The following is a 17,749-nucleotide window of genomic DNA, read 5'->3' on the forward strand; positions in this document are numbered from 1 at the left end:
CATTTAATGCTTTCATAATTAGGTACACAGATGACCTAACTTAAATTAAACAAGGCAAGAGAATTAAAACTTCTTTCTGGAAGGCTGGAGGAGCTGTGTCTGTTTGACAAGTGCTTGCAGATTTGCTTCAGAGACCATAGAATTCTCTGTTAAAGACAAATAACTGGCAGGGACCAGATTTTGAAGACAATAATTTACTGCTGTCTTGGGTTTCTGCTTTCATGTTATGGGCAATTTAAATAAAAAAAACCATGATGAAATGTAACTGTCTGTGTCTTTAATGCTAGAGCAGTGAAACTGTCTGCAGTCACAAGCTATACAATCTTATAACTCTGTTACTTTTCCCTTCATTTTAGATTTGTATCTCCTTTTAGGGACTTCCAAACTCACCTGATTGCTCTCAATAAAAAAAAAATGTGAAAGGGAAGAAGAGGAGGGGCACTCACCATGCTTCTCTCGTTCCCTCTGTTACATGATTGGGGCTCTGACAAATCATGAAGCCATCAGTAATTTTTTTATTTATTTATTTTTTCCCCAGACTTGCAGACCATTACCCAAATGGTTCTTCGATTTCCAAACCATGTCCTCCCACCCTCTGCGTACCACAGCTTCACTATAGATACATAATTCATTATCTGGAAAGCTGCTGTTTTCATGTAATATTAAACAGCTAGCAGCTCAGCAGGTGTCCCCAAGGTAAGGAAGGCAACATGCTGCTGGCAGCAGCTGCTACCTTCAGGCTTATCAAGATTTCTTTGTTTTTAAACAGAAGCTGGAAGGCTTTTTAATACACCCTGTCATTGGCTGAGCAGATCCTGGTTTCTGGCTGTTACTCCACCTTTGACTACAAAGACAAAAATCCTTATAACACATGCTGCCTGCAATGGCTGCACAGAGTTCTGCATTCTCAAGGAAGGAGCAGAGTGAGGAGGATCACAAGGCAGATACATGTGCCCTATTTCCTGCTTGCATTTTTCTTAGTGGACCAACTGGGCTCAGTATATCTGTGCAGCAGCCCCACTTATGCCAGTGTTGTTAGAATGGGGCTTCTGTAAGCATAAAAATACTCAAATATATTGCCTATAGAGAACATTCCAAACAGTGAGAGTGATATTCTTCTGGTCTCACCCAAGTACTAGTTCTCTGTGGTCTAAATCTGTGTATTTAGATTTAATTTATATAGTTAATACCACTCTGGCAAAAGCAGCTCAACTGGCAATGCTGACATTTCTGTTGAAGTAATATATCACAAGACTCACAGTGCAAGGCTTTTTATATTTCTTGGAATAAGAACTTGATCTTTTTTACTTGAACATCATAAAATATGTTGATGGCTATGTTTCCCCAGAGTATGTGGGTCTGTCAAAGGACCATGTGTAAACTGCATGTGGTAAACCTCTTCTGTTCCTTTACCTATTACTTGAATCTAAGCTTAGGGAAAGTGGAGATTTTTCATAACATAACGTTTCTTGCTCTAGAGGTAACTGAAGTATAGTTACAGAGTGTGCCAGTAGCCAGTGCGAACATCCGTGCTGCAAATGTGCTCTCACACCAGGAGAAAGTTGCACCATCACACTCGGTTGCTGTACATACCTATGTTAGTCTTCAGGACTTCTGGGGCATGTTCATGTGAGTTGTAAAGTCTCCTGAGCATTTGTCTCCTTTCTGTGCTCCTTTGGGGAAATTCTTAATTTCCCTTGTTAGTAAAGACTCTATCTTGCTAGGACTGTGACCTAGCTTTGGTCAGCAGCCTTTGCTTGAAGCAGGACAAACCTGTAAACTATTAAATAACATAAGACGGTTTCAAGGACCTTCTGGCAGTGTAACAGAGCCCTCAGTTAGGTGACAGTGTGCTTTGCTAAGGAACTCTGCATGCTCTTATAGTGGAGAAGAGGCTGCTGATCCAGGTTTTCAAATACAAGGATTTCCCTTCTGACAGCTAACCATTCTGGAGTAAGACTGTCAGGACAGAACATACAGACTACAGCACATTGCAGATCAAGGAACAGCAGAAGTTTAAGGATTTCTGCAGGAAGGATGTCACTTTAATGGAGTTTTCCCCAGTCCATAAGTACTGAGATGTACAGACAGACCTGGGCTGTTGTTTGGAGGAGCTGGACAGAAACAGCTGAGTGGCTGATTAGTTTGGTGCTGATGAGCTTTCTGTGCTGTGGGTGTGGAAGCTTGCACAGTAATGCTTGAGGTAGTTCTGCTGTGTTTGATGAAAACACTGAATAGTCCCAGATCATAAATAGTCTTCTTCAAGCAGTCATCCTGAACCATGGTCTCTAATGTTATGCACCTGAGCTTTACTCTCCGCTTCTAAAATATAAAGGTGACTATCTCAGCTTGTCAGATGAGACATTAGCTATGTGCAGGCCTTTGGCCTATGATGGAGGAGACATACAAGCGGCAAGATGGGATGCAATAGTGGCAGTGAATGCTGCAAGACAGGACTTTCGCTGGGAAATCCAGATTCTCAGAGGAAAGTGCTCTGTGCAACACTCCCTTGAATTTCAGTGGGAGCAAGTTCACCACTGAAGACATCTCTTAGGATGAGCTGTTTACCTAACAGGCTCTTTTTATCTCTTGTTTTAAGTCTGATCTAAAACAGCACATTTCTGGAAAGTGAGGTTACATCAGCTGGTGATTAACTACTTCAAAGGAACCTTTATGGACATTTTGATAATGCTATAAATGGGAGGGGTCTCTTCATTGCCAGTGAATGTACAGAATTGGAATTGACTTTTCTAAAGATTGTGTCTGCTCCCAGTTGACTGACAGTTGTCCTAAAGCACAAAGAATTGAGGTCCTTGCTTTTTGGATTACCACAGCCTAGAGTCCTTTAGCCATCCACACTTGTGGATGTTCTGAGTGGCTGCAATGCTGAGCCCAAGTGACAAGTGTGTACTTCCCTTTTTTTCCAGTGAACACTGTTGTGACAGTGAAGAATTCTATGTGTTAGACAATCATATTTAGAAGATTCCTTGACTACTCTATGCATAGCCAGATACAGGTGGAGACTGCTTTAAAACTGTTAGTCTGTGCAAACTATAACAAGACTACAGGCTTGGATCAGAATATCCCTGAGCTCTTAAAGTTTGGATGTAGATCAGTAGTACTTCCATCTGCATTGTCTTATCATTAGTATTGGCAGGAGTTTTTTCAAATTTGCCAAAGGCCTACAGTATATACGCCTTTGCATTTCAATCCTTTTTCTGCATTAATGTGACAAATAGCTTTGTTTTTTTTAAACAAAGTCTGCAACTGTTGGACCCTTAATGATAGTCCATTAATTTGCTGCTGCCAAAACTGTGTTTGTAAAGCTTCAGTCACTTTACTAAAGAAGATAATAATGTTTGTAATTGGTTGGCTTGAATTTCTGCAGTACTCTGTATTCATTCTACAGAGAATCAGTGTCTTTACAAGCTCAGCTAAAAGCTCTGGCATCTGCAAACTAAGCTGTACCAGCTGATGGCTTCCTTTCCATTTTTCTTAGTTCAAGGTTCAGAGCATTGGCTAAGATGGGAGACATGCAGTCCTTTAAAGATACAGTGAGGATGTCTTTGGTTTCATGGTGGGTTAGGTGCAGGAGAAAGAAAACAGGTTTTTGAGGGGTGAGGAAGAGGAGTAGATGGTTGTAGAGAAACTTATTTAAAAGGCATGAGAACCACTTCATTCCTGTCATTGAGCAGACCTGGCAAATGTGAGCTCAACAGTTCCAAAAGTATGTAGAAGTTGTATATTATCTCTCGAATGTGAAATTGTTAAAGAAAATTAGATCAGACTTCACCATTCTAATGTTATAGTAAGCAATTAATTGTCAGGATTTAAAATTTTCCTCAACTTTTATCTTCAGTGTTAAAGATTTGAAGAAATTTATGAGAATTAGAAAATTGCTTGTGGTTGCATGGTAATGCATAAAAATTATCCAGTAATTTTCATTCAGATTTTTCAAAGTATGAAGTATCATCATCTTTGGTCAGGAAGGAATTTCCTCCCTTATAATAACATGTAAACATAACCACAGTTGGAATATATAATTTGGTACATTCTTCAGAAGCATTGAGCACTTGCTGCTTTGGAGAACTACATGGAACAATGTGGCCTGTTATGCATAGATGTGCTACTACTTTCTGAGTCTTTCATATGTATATTTGTAACTTTTTTTGGAACCCTCAAATTCACAGTTGGCTTAATTCAGATGTCTCCTGCAATGTGCCTTGTAGGGGCAGACACACAGCTTCTGACAGCTGACTGGCCTAAATTGCTTCCCTGTGAGTGTGTGGCTTCTGCTGACCTGAGAAAAATTCATTTCCTTTCCATCCAGATCGGAGATCACTGTAATGGTTGTAGGCACGTAGGACAGGCAATTCCACACTTTATCACCATTAAGGACTGGGCTTATTGTAACCTTCTAGATCTCAAATACTTTGAGGAAAGACTGCAAGGGTTAGTTTTCTGGAGTGGAAGAAAGGAGGGTAAGGGAAAGCAGTTGGTGCAAGGCTGTCTATGGAACATGTTGGTGAAAAAGCTGTGCAACCCTTTCTTGCTCCCTCTTGTCATCCCTACTTGCCATTACCAGGTCTTTTTCCCCGAGGGGAAGAAATGGTGGGTTTTTGGGTGTTGTTTTGGTTTGTTTTTTTTCCCCTAGCACACCTGTAGAGAGGGATAGAAGTCCTTTTGTCATTCTAAGATCCTTCAGAAGTGAACAGCTCCCTAAGAGCTGGCAATGTGTCAGACAGATTCTGAGGGAAAAGTTTGTGAGTTTCTGGAGTTCAAGTTTGTGCAAACAGAAAAAGCTGGACTGCACCTATGCTTAAGCTCTCAATGCTTTCAGATTCTTTTCCAGTAGGAACTTTGTCAGGCAAAGGCAGTGTTAGGCAACACTATACCCTAAATCTTCTGCTTTGTCAGTAGATACTGCTGTAAGAGGCAGTGAATGGGCCATTGCACAATGAGAGCTTCACCTTAGAAGCTGCTGTCTCTGTTATGATCCAGGTTTGGAAGTGAACATGCTCAGTCACCACTGAAACCTATCAGGAAAAATTATTTGAGTCAAGAGCCAGAACGGTTTAATTGTCACTTGTTTGACAGTCCACTGTCAAACGGACCCCTGAGGCGTTGTTTGACATAATTAGAACATTGGTACTCTAGAATTCCCACTCGGGATGAAACAAACAAGCAGCAGCAGAGGTGAAATGCTGTCATGCAGCTTCTAGAAATTGCTGGTGTAGTGCTTGCTCCTCATGTTAATTATAGTTAATCAGTTCATCTTTGGCATCCTTCTTGCTGGCCTCCTAAACTATCTGTGACCGTGTTGGAGAGTTTTCATCTCTTGTTGCTAGCTAGTTGGAGCTGATAACAAAGCAATAACAACACAGCTTGCTTATAGGATTACTGCATGGAGTTGGGAGCACGTTTCACAGTCTCCTGAAACCTCTCTAGTTAGGGAGGCAGTGTGATCATTGTTAATATCTGTTTCTTTTAAAGAGCAAAATAATTGTGGGCAGAAACCGGGGGGAATGGTGCCTGAGCTGTGTTGGTACAAGTGAGATGCTATGTCCTTGGAAAAAAACGTACTTAACAGTTACATGTTATGCTTGGGCTCATCTGAACTCTAAATATTGGGCTACTGAAGTAGAGGTGGCTTTCCCTCATTGTGAATTCACTTTAGCCAAGATAAACTGTACTTTTGGGTCACGGTGGGCAGCACATCCCAGGCAACATAGCAGTCTCTTCTCTGAAACTACAAATTACTGAAAGCAAGGGAACATCAGAGCATTGGTGTACTATTACAATAAACATGTTTTTAATACCAGAAGTATAACTTAAAAATAACTGAAGCTTTTTTACTGAAACTTCTCACAGTTCAGCTAAACTTCTCTCAGTTCAGTTCAGGTAAAGCACATTAAGAAAAACTCAGCTCAAATAGACTCAAACATTACAAAGCACTGAACTCATGTAAGCAGGTTTTACAAGCAAGGGTTCAAGGTGAAGTTTGTGTGCAGTACTACTTACTTTTCATTTAAGAGTACTTGAAATTATTTTTCTCTCTTCCTCTTACCTTGCATCTTTTTTATTTTTTTTTTTTCTGCTTGCCATGGTTCCTGGAGTATGACATCACTTACCAGCATTTGTCCTAGCTGGAATATTGTTTTGTTTATTTTCAAGGCATCGGTTTATTTGAAGTGACTGGTAGTCTTAAACAGTTCTTCAGTTTAATTAATAGATAAGTCTAGACTAATAAGGCCACACGCATTATCAAGAAAGGCATCTCCAGGCAGGAGAGTCAAGCTAGTCAGGTATGGTTTTATGAATAACAAGCCAAAGATTAAACTAAATCCTCATTTATTGCATATAGTTATAGTAATCATACACTTGATCCTGACAACTGAAACAGATCACTAGCCTTAGGTTTATAAGAGTTTTCTGTAGTCCATGTACCAGTACAGAGAAGCTTTATTAGTGACTTCGCTCATGTTAAATCTTGTCAGATTTTTTGCATAAGAAACCACAGTTCTGAGGTCTGATCTCTTTGTTGGTGCTTTTTTAAAGGAGCTTAATGGCTTCTGAAACCACAGAAGGCATGGGAGGGGAGAAGAGATCACAGGGCCTTTGGATTAGTTTATAGATGGCAGTGCCTTTAGTGTTTGCCTGCTTTTGCTTTATTCTCTGCGATGAGGGATCTAACATCTGGGATCTAAAAATCGTTCATGGACACATGAAAATCCTCTACAATGGTTTTTAGATGAAAATTGGATCATCACCTACTTGTAATGATCATTAAACCCGTTAAATTGAAAAGTGTTTAAGGAAATTAGTCATTTATATTTGACTGAAAAGTCTATGAGATTTTAGTGTATGCTTGTAAATCCTGTCCTTAGAAAATCTGAGCCATGTCAATTTATGAGCTGAACTTCTTCAGTACAATAAAAGGTTTTTAAGATTTCTCTTTCCTGATTGACACAACCAAATGAATGTTGAATGTTAGAATCCTCTCAAACTCCTTCCATACTGTGGAAATAAAACACCTTGCACCTACAAAGGTGTATTTTTCTTTAGGAAAAATTGCCACCAACTTTAGGAAAAGTTTTCCATTCGAACTGTGACACAATGAATTTATTTTGTTTCAAAGTTTGTTTCTTTTATTTGTGCTCTACATGATACTAAATCCCCATGCCTTGTCTTTTCTTAGTTTTGTATACTTTTTAAAATACAATCATGCATTTACTCTCTCAGCTCCAAATCAACTTCCAACTCATATATTCCATATATAGATATATGGGTGAGTGGGGATAGATAGACAGATATAAGACATCATGGCAAGCACACAGCATTGTTTACTGTACAGCTTAATTCTTCACAAATCTTACCTATACTGAGAAAACTCCAGTTTTCCTTATTTTTATCTGTGGCTCCTTGACTACTTCAGATTTTTCTTGCTGATTTTTTTCTGTTCTCAGGTAGCATTAATGGAGCATTTCATGGTGAGTTTTGTATTCACAGCAAGTTTTTCCTTCTATTTAAGAATCCTTCTATTCTATCATCCAGATAAAACCAGCAAAAGTAGTAGAGTTGTTATTGGCTGTAGTGAAATTTAACCTGATGCTGATTGCAGGTTTACCCAAGATTCAGCTGCGATAGACAGCGTCTATCTCTGGCATTCAGGCTCTTGAAAACCTTTGGTTGGGGTAGAGAATACTTAGGATAGAGGTTCAGCATTAGCTAGAATCAAAGGCAAAAAGACTGAAGAAATGGAATTAGTCTTCAAGTGTCTATTCCAAGCAATCTTAATGAACTTTTGCTTACTCACTGATACTTCTTTTGTCTCTTTGCATAACCCAAATATCAAGACTGGGTTTTGGGACTTTTTTGGTGTTATTTCCACCCCCCCCGATGTGTTCAGGAAGATTCCCCCTGATAGAGCAGCCCTTAATCTTGACATAATTCATCTCATTTTTCACCTTCTTTCATTATCAGGGAGATCTTTGAGCCCTGAATACTGATACTCACCTCATAGTCAATTGCAGAGAGCAAGTCAGGGAAGATGAATCATTGCAATTGTTCTGTTCAGCTATGGGTGCTGGTTTTTGTCCATTTGTGAAGATCTTTGTTGCTGCTTGTCTGCAATCAAAGGCTTCCTGTCTCTACCTGCTTTAGTACTGAGGGCAAACACGTCAGCTGGGCCTTGTGTTACCCACCAACCACCCCTTTCACAATTTAGGCTTCAACTGCCATTTGCCTCCCTGTGCGCTGCAGCAGCACAAAGCCAACTAAATTTCACGCTTACTGAAAATAGTGGAATTACTATCCACACCAAAGCAACACAAACATATAAACAAGCTTGTAATATATAATACAAACATGCAAATATATGTACATACGCAAGTTGTTGTAATTGTGTAACTTTTCAGTAGGGTTGATGTAATGACAACGTACAAACACATCAGTAAGCAGAATGACATAAGAAATGGGTGAAAGGCACACCAGATGGCGGGGGTAAAAGGAAGAGAAATTATCTAAGCAAAAAAAAAAAAAAAAAGAAACTACCAACTTCAGCAGAACCCAACAGCATCTTTACTTGAGAATATAAAAGTTCTTCCTTTTATATGCAATGGGGCAGGAACATCTTCAACATGGAAGTCTAGTCCTGTTCCTCCTGAACTTCTCCCTCAGATAAAGGGGATCTAAGGCTTGGCTTCATGAATGATCTTAAGAAGGTTAAGCTTGAGCGAATGAGGTTCAAGGCAAACAAAAAATTCAAACTTTTCCTCATTGGAATAGCTGTATAAAGGGAGAGATGCAACTGAATGTTTGTTGCAGGTTCTTTGAACAGGAACACATGGCAGGACACCTAAATATAACCTAATGGCAGCGTTATACTTTGCACTTTCCATTGAATGCATACCAGACTAAGAATGGTCAAAAAAAGAAGAATTTTCAGTAAAAAGAGCTTTGAAGTGTAGATTGTGATTCCCGCTCCTGCATCTGACCTTCAGCAAGTCACTTAGTCCCAGTCTCAGTACTTAACCTTCCCTGTTGTGGGGCACAAGGGAGAGCTGAAAGGAGGACACTTTCTAAGGATTAGGAGATGGCACATTACTCTGAGGTGAATGCTATATAGCTGACATTAGCAGGAGGTGGCTTCTAGACCATATGAAATGCAATTGCAGAAACCACATAAGCAGGTGCAAAGGAGAGCAGTTCTGCCAGATTTAGCTAGTCCAAACCTGGAAGAGAGAATTCATGCAGTGCAACTGGGGGCCTAGAGCTGCTCTGTTCCCTCCAGGCAAAGATACCTACCAGGGTATGTAAATCACGTTGACAAAGATACCTTAAGACAGGGGTGGCAAAGCGTTGAAGTCAGCTGGGACCTGCAGCCCTTTTGATGGTGAGCAGTAACAAAGCAAGTCCCTTAATCTTTCTAGGCTTTTATGTTTACTGCATATGCTTACATGGTTGCCATCACCTTTCCCAGTCTTGAAGTTGTTCAGTTTCTGTACACCCAGATGGGAGGCAAAAAGCACTGCCAGCTTGCTTAAGGATGGAATCCAGTACGTCTTGTACAACATGCACTGCAAGTCTGCAGCAAGGCAAGCAACTGAATGCAGGATGCCGTGGTCATAGGCTAATGCTGAATCAGATGGACTGTTCATCCCCAAAGTTAAGTCCCCTGTTTCTGCCACATCTGTTGAGGTACTTGCACGCTGTTTGTGTTTGCAGACAGTTGTATTTTAACTCTGGTCTGGAGACAAAAGTAGCTTACAGCAAAAGGACTGGAATGTCTACCTATGGCAATCCTGAGCTATGCAGGATTGGTCTCTGAGGCCCAGTCTTGTTTGTATGGAAGCTTGAAATCCATAAAAAGATCCTTTCCTGAGCCCAGAAAAGAAAGCATCTATGAATTTCAGGTGAAATTCTGGACTTCTGAAGAAGGTGCATGTGACATTGTTCATTGTTTTCTTGGATTGTTTTTGTTTGTTTTGTTTGTTTTTGTTTGTTTTTGGTTTTGTTTCTTGGGGTTTTTTTTTTTTTTTTTAAGAAGATTTAGGTGTTTGAATTTAACCATTTCCTATTCTTATGACTTCTAAGACTCAAAATGTGTTGAATATTACCACAATGTATATGTCGAAATTCTGCCTTTTGGGGATCTCTAGTTCTGCTTGTTGCTTCAATGAGTAAAATGTCACTAAAAAAGAAAAACGTTTCTACATGGGGTCTACATGCTCTGCCACTGTATATTCACATCACACTAACACATGATCCTTTCTTGAAGAAGTAGTTCTGAAGCACATTCTTATTTCTAAGCTGGCCTCCATGTGTGGAGTTGCCTTCATTTGCTTGTAGTTACATGTCTAGTCACTACTGACTCTCCCACAGGCAAATTGTAGGGTCATGACCTTGCTCCTATTTAAAGTTTCAGTGAGGAAAGCCAAACATGGAGGAGCTATATGTAGTTTTTGGCAGAATCTCAGGTCTGGTGTGTACAGGAATCTTTTTTTCCCATCCAGTTTGTAGATTTTAGAGACTAAAATAGAAGTTTGTTTTTTTTTTTTTAACTAAATGCTTGCATGAAAAATGTCTATGAAGGTTTAGAAAGCAGCTGGCTGGTCAAATAACATCTTGGGGAAGGGGAGTTGTAGTCAGGTCCTTATGGTACAGTGATTCTTTGGGAAGATGCTGACACCACTTCTGCAGAAGTACAGTAAAAAGTCTTCCTTGTCTGCTTATTGTACTTCCTATGGCAGTCTTTGTATGGGTTAGTTCAGCTGTTCCCACTAAATTTGCAGTTTGTTATTTAATTCTGGTCTCTTATTGCCCTTTGTGGTGTAAGTAGGTAAGATCTCAGCTGCTCTTGTTAAACTTAAGGACAATATGTGTGTTTTACCTTGACCAAGCTTAGTTGTTTGCTGGTGGTGTGACCCAGACAGTAATTGTTTTTTTGCGACTGTTTCGTTCCACTGAAGAGCTAGTGACCATTTATCTGACAGATGCCACATCCTGAACCCCATTTCTTCTGTGAGTTGAGGGCTGTGAAAAACCTCTTTGTTACTATCATACCTCCTATAAAATATGTGATAGTGAAAAAAGGCACAGTCTGCTGGGTAAGGTACCTCTGCTTTCAGGCTGAGTATGCTGGTAAAAGATTTAGGCAGTAACAAGAGTTTCGCAGACTGTAATTTCCTGCTCTGACAGTTCTGTATGCAGAGGATGAAGTATGTCATCCTTGCAGCGGAGTAAGGTGGAACATTGATCTGTTCAGATGCCTGCATCCTAGCCTTGAGCTAGAGAGCTGTTCTGCTTTATATATCTTAAACAATATGAATAATTCAGTAAATTCAAAATGGGAGACTGTCCAAGAGGATATTATGAGGAAAAAAAAGCAGAATTTGGATACACAGGGGATAAAACATCATGGCTTTTGTTTCTTAAGCTGAATGCCTAGTCTCAAGTGGCCGTTGTTTCTCCTCTTTACTGAAAGACCGCCTCAATTTCCCAGTTCAGTGAATAACTTCTTGGAGAGCCACAAAATACTTCCCAGCATATCTCATTTTACCACTTTTGCTTTGCAAATCAGCATATGCTTCTGAGTGTGTCGAGGCCAGAAAACAATTATAGCAAGAAAAAGTACTTCCTTGGCTTGCAGGCAGCTCCCAGCTTGCTCCTTTACCCAGATTAGAGAGGATTTAAGAAGCACACATTCTATGTATGCTAAACCAGCTCTGCAGAAACCAAAGCATACCATCATCCTGCTCTTATCTCTGAATTCCATGGACAGGCAATCTCAGCTGCTCAGCACGGGCTGGCAACTTTAGCTTCCAGTAGGTGCTGAAATCCATGTAAGTGTGGAAATGACAGTGACACAAGGGCTCAGATGTTATCTCCTTAGCAAAGCCAAAGGCAGTTTCCATGGTGATGGAGAAGCTCCAGGCCCCTGGTGATGCAGCTGCTGTGTTGGACGGGATCAGTAGCCTTTTCATACAGAGGCTGCTTTCACAAAGCTTTTGTGCATTTATATGGTACTCACTCATAGGTTGTATCCAGCTCTGGAACATAAAATGAGGGGTGAGGGGAAGATTTAAATTAACTGAAGTGAGTGATGACCTAAAAATGGAAACAAGAAAAGAAGGGTGAAAATGTTTCAAGTCTTGAAGTATCCACAAGTGACACATACATGTGACAGCTGAGTGGGTTTGATATTCTGGTCAGTACTTTTCTGAGGTGTGGCATGCCAGTGTTAGTAGCTTCTGAAGTTCTTATGTCAAGTGGAAGAGTCAGATTCATGTTCCCAGGTCTTAACTTTCTTCTGAATTGGATTCAAAAGCAGAATGGGTCCCTTTCTTTGTATTGAGACTAGAAATTCCCAAGGACTTGGGGTAAGTGGATAACCTTGTGATTTCTGCACCTGAAGCATTAAAATGTCTTACAATTCCTTTGGTCCCCTTCCTGGGTAATAATCTCTCAATACCTCAGCTCAGGTATTATTTGGAATTAATTTTGTACTTTTCCTCTGGGGTCTTAGAGCCTGTGCTTTCACTTTCTTATTGCTGAGACAGCAGATACAACATATCCAGGTTCCCACACTGGAAATGTCCTTTTTGCACTTCCACTTTGATCTTCTATCAACCTGTGCTTTGTGGGTGCTGCAGCACCTGTGTAGGAGTTGTGTGTAAAACTGCTCAAATAAAATAATAATTTGATCATTCCTCTGAAATAGATATTAAAAGAGATTTGTATTCTGTCTTTCAGGTGGTGCGGGGGACCGGGAAAAGATGCCTGTCAATCATGAGGCTTTCCTGCTCATGGCTAATTCCCAGAATGAAATGGAAGATTGGGTAAAAGCCATCCGACGGGTTATATGGGCTCCATTTGGTGGAGGTATTGCAAATAGCTCACATGCACATAAATTAAAACATTTGCCTCAAGGTAAAACATATTCTTGTGATACTAGGATATGTGTAACACTGTAAAATCACTGAGATGTCTAGATAAGCTCTTGATTGTCTGGAGTGTTTTGAAGCAAGGAGATTGGGTTGATCCACCCCCCCCTCCCTGCCAGGGAGTGGACAGGAATGGAAGGCAAAGGCACATTCAGACTGTATAACTGACTCAGAAATGGGTGATGATAACAAACATATTGCTATTGTCAATACTCAGTTCTTCACAGCAGATTATTCTGTGGACCTTTTGTATCCTTATGGACATGAGGGGGTCTATCCAGTTATCTCAGTTTTCTTCCATAAGGGCAAATGCCCATCTTGAACATCCATACCAGCCAGAGGCAGCAAAACTTCTAATCTAGTTGATGTAGGGCCCATTCAGAAGGCAAAGCTTCCACTGGCTTTAGTGGGGGGTGTAGCCTGAGGAAGAACAGGGTCAGACTGAGTGAACACCTGTAAGGTAACACAGCTGCTGACAATTCCCGTAGTTAAAATGAACAAAAAATCCAGACTCTAGGTATTGATATTATACTACAATCTTTGAATTCTCAAGTCAGTAGATTAGATAGGAGTTGTTTATGTGGTTTAGCACAGAACAAGGGTTTACAGATATTTTCTTCTGAGTTCATGCTGGTGGCAGCAGCTGCTGGCTTGGTACTGGACACTGGGCTTTGAAGTCACCTGCATGCTACTGATGGAGTTCATGTAAATAGTGTTATCATATGAAGATAGTGCTGTCGACCTCTTTTGAGGGGTACAGATAAAAAAGTGCCAGATAAGGGTTAGGTAATACAATTACTTTTGCAGAAATGAAGTTACTAGTTTTCCTGGATGTAGGGGTGAGAAAAGTGACCTTGATGCAATTGAGGGAGGCTCAAATACCACAAAGTCACTAAGAAGACTGGATGTTTGTTAGTCGCTTTTATCTTGTTGGTTTTTGGTTTGGGTTTGGGTTTTTTTTTCCTTTTTCTTTTAAGTGACTCTTGAAATTTGGAGTCTCTGTGTAGCTGCATTTGCTTTGTCTGGAGGAGATAAAATCTCTACTGATGCAATTTTTTCCTAGATCCTTCTTTCACTTAGCAGAAAGGGTGTATGTACAAAAGTTAGCTTGTATCTGATCTGAGAGGTTGCATGTGATGCTGTTGTGCTGTGAGCAGAACAGGCCCTCTTCTTTAGTAGAAACGGGTCTACCGTGATTTCTCCTCAGGCATGAATACGTGCTTGTTTTGCTTTCACTCTGAATTCCAGTCCACAGTGCAAAGTCTTTTAGTCTCTAAGCTCAGTGCAAGTCTTCCATCACAAGTCTCAGAATATGAGTTGGTATTTCTGTGGCCATTTGTAGTGGACTTTATAGTGTGTATTTTACAGCTTTGCAATGTGCACCCAAGAAATACTCTGAGGAAAAAAGAGACAGTCAAGACAAATGCTATATGTTTCTAGCAACAACTATCTTTAGGGCATGGTATTGTCAGCACTGCGGGTATCAGTGCAAATTTGGCTTCTTTTTTTGCTCATGCTTTGCCAGTCTCTTGAAATAGTTTCAGATCAAACATCTTTAAGTATTAAAATAATAAATAATTTAAAATCCCAATATTTTAAAAATAAAACCATCAGAATGGCATAAAGGTAGGGATGGATTTCCTTTTTTATTTTTTTGTTTGTCTGTTTGTGGGGTAGTATTGTCCTAATTAATATGTTATTTTTCTGCACCTCTAAACTTCTCTGCAAAACTATCAGATAACATTTTGGTTACTGTTTCTCTTACACTGATTCCAGGAACTGGGATTTTATGAGATACCATAGAACCATAAAATGAAATCATGAGGATGTGGAAGTGGGCAGGGAGACTACAGCAGTGCAAGGGGGAATACAGCAGCTTCTGTTTGTTGCTCTTTTCACATGCTGCAGATTTGATCTCGTTCCATCAGTGTCAGTGTAAAGGCTGCTCGGATGTCAGTGAGAGCTGGCTTAAGCCCTGTGGAAGAGAAGCACTGCTGTTTGCAGAGTTGGAAAGATGTGCAATTAAGTGTTGATTTCTCCTATCTGTGGATTAAAACTACACAAGAACATGGGTACATCCTGGGCAATCAGTCTGACCTGAGCTCTCTGCCTTAACACTGAAATGCAGCAGACTAAAGCTAGCATGGCTATGCCTGCTTTGTAGTACAAGATGCATGGGCAGATTCTTATGCTGTGGTCACTTCTCTGAGCTGACTGAAGTAGTAAACACTGTCAGAAGTGGTTTTTTTCTCCCATTGCAACCATGTCTTGCCACCAGGTTTCATTCTGCTCACATTAGAAGTTAAACAACTGTGCAGTAGGAAATGACCTGGCAGGAAAAAAAAAAGGGTGGAGTATTAGTTTGTAAATAGATTTATTCCTTGGCACTTCTAACCGTGCAGCTGCAGGACTAGTAGTTCCAACACAATGGGGACATGGGGGAGAGATGATGGGGTAAAAGAGGGCATGCTTGTTCATTCTGACTGCAACCCACACATAAATTTTCTTAAAGAATCATGGAGCTGCATCCTCAGTTTCTCTGCACTTTGCAAAGAATTTATAGGAATGTCAATACCTGTGAAACATTGAAGACATTCAAACCATTGTTTCCAAATGGTTTTTAGTCAGTCTGGGGAAATAATCAAACTTACATCTTCTCCATCAGAATCAGAGCAGGGCATTTTCTCTGAGTGAGATTACAGCTTAATTCAAATGTGGGAGGACAATAAACATAGCTGTCTCTGTTTTAATTGAATAATTTGAACTCTGCTTTGCTACCACCACTAATTTGAGAGCCAAGTCTTATCTATCAACACTATTTAATATATTAAGCTAAAGGGAGGAATTAAAAAGCAGCCTTCATTATTAATATGCAAATATCCAGCCCTGGAGAAGGTTGATATGGTGTAAAAAAGAATTATGCAAAGATAAAAGGGGGGGCTTAACCACACTGTAATCTTTGCTGATGTACTGAAGAAACATAAATAAAAAGGGTTGAGGGTACCTTCTTACGTGTTGATGCAAGCACATGAACTGTGCTTAAAGGTCAACAGCAAAGGCTTCTTAAAATAAAACAGAAAACTCCTCAAAGCTGCTGAGGATCCCAAATTAATAATAGCAGACACATTCAGATTTAAAAACCATATGGAATGCGTTCTTTGAAACACACTTCAAATGTGGCTTTAAAATAAAATCCTAGAGTTCCTGAGTCTTTTGAAGAAGAGCTGCCTTGTTTATACGGAAAATAATTTCTAACAAGTTTCCTTGAGTTTCAGGCTACTTAATTCTTGAGTTTAGCCCATCTCATTCAGAGCATAAGATTTTGTAAACTGAGATTTGAGAGTACTCTGTATGTTTTGATTGTTTTTAAGAAAAAAGTTTGTCACAGTGACTTGATAGAAGTAAGTTTTGGAGCACATTCTGACAGAGCGTGATTAAAACTGTTTTCTATGGTCCTCCTTACTTCTGTGACAAATTTTATTTCAAGTTTACACCACTAAAAGCTTATCTGGAGAGTCCCTCTGTGTCCTACAGTCATGCTGTTCAGCAGCTGCTCTTTAATGTGAAGTGCTTGTAGCAGTGCTATAGTGCTAAATTCAAAGGGTTTGTGGCCATAGGCTTGGGTGAGAGTGACCTTCCTAGTGTCCTCCAAGGCTGGATGCATTGAAAGTGTTTGGTGTAGCTGGGGGAGAGAGGAGGTCATTCCTAACTCTGTACATGTAGGGTGGGGCTGTACTTCTAGTCTGCAGAGGTACATCCACTATAAGGAAAGCCCTTTTCTTCAACTCACCTCTCAGTTGATATGCCTTCCTTATTTTTGTCTTCCATCAGCTATAGAGCAGAATGTGTCTAGGACTGAATTTTTGGCCATGAGATACAAAACCTGGGCTTTTTGGTGCCTGAGTTGAAGGCAAAGTGGTATAGCTCTATCTCACAGCTCAGCACACTGCCAACATTGCATGGGGACAGAATAATTCTGTGTTAATCTTGATTTATGTTTGTGTTTGTTTTCTTCTGTTTACATATTCTGTCTTGCCATGAGCAGTTCCTTGCTCCTCTGCCAGAAATACATGTTTCAGCCCCTTTCTTTCTCCATTACTTTATCCTAATTTCTCCTCCTCCTCATCCCAAGCTTTCATCAGTTACTTGTGATGCAGGGGAGGTGAAGCAGTTGGAAGGGATGTGTTTCCCTTAGGCAAACATGGAGAGCTTTAACCTGTGACAAAGTAATTGTGTTGCAAGAGCTTCAGGAAGTTTCTCTACTCAGGAGGAATAGTCACAGTTTAACTGGCGGGGTCTGAGGAACTGTCCACTAAGGAAGCCACTCCACTATCATTAATTCCAGATGTCTTTCCCATATAGATAAACCAGCAAACAGTGCAGAGAATGTTTTGGGGTTTTTTTTTTGGCAACCAGGGCCCTGTTGCAGATCCTGTCTTGTAGAGAGCTGCAAACTGTGGGACAAGTCTCTGAGGTGTAACTTAATTCCTGAGTCAATGTCCTTATGAGAAAATGGAAGACTAGCCCTACAAAGGCCTAATTAGGAATTCTGCTTTGAATAAGTAAATGTCTTTCAGATAACACCTGCATGAAAGCAAACATGACCTGTTGTGAAGGGTCAGGTATTGGTATTAGATGCCTGTCCACCTGAATGCCAGACTGTTTAGGAGCTAGGATTAAGTTTTGTGAGTCTTGAGTTTCACTTTTTCACCTGTAAGATGGGAATTTTCCAGTAAGAGCATCATAAGCAAAGAGCCATATCAGTGAATTTAAGATGCTAAGATACCACAGTAATGAAGAGCAGG

At 40.2% G+C, this 17,749-nt stretch overlaps 1 protein-coding gene across 3 annotated transcripts in view; it reads left to right on the top strand.

Annotated features, from left to right (window-relative positions):
* Window positions 1-17,749, top strand: part of ARHGAP22 (Rho GTPase activating protein 22) — a 150,800-nt gene that overhangs the window by 93,982 nt on the left and 39,069 nt on the right. For 2 of the 3 annotated variants that reach the window (XM_050305597.1, XM_050305599.1), the window contains one exon: window positions 12,754-12,930. In XM_050305597.1, the coding sequence (XP_050161554.1) occupies window positions 12,754-12,930 (177 nt within the window). The remainder of the gene's footprint in view (window positions 1-12,753; window positions 12,931-17,749) is intronic. The other variant, XM_050305598.1, reaches the window with a different exon arrangement.

This window comes from Myiozetetes cayanensis, unplaced genomic scaffold (genome assembly GCF_022539395.1).
Source record: "Myiozetetes cayanensis isolate MyiCay16 unplaced genomic scaffold, myiCay2020 scf10, whole genome shotgun sequence".
In the NCBI taxonomy this organism is placed as follows: domain Eukaryota; kingdom Metazoa; phylum Chordata; class Aves; order Passeriformes; family Tyrannidae; genus Myiozetetes; species Myiozetetes cayanensis.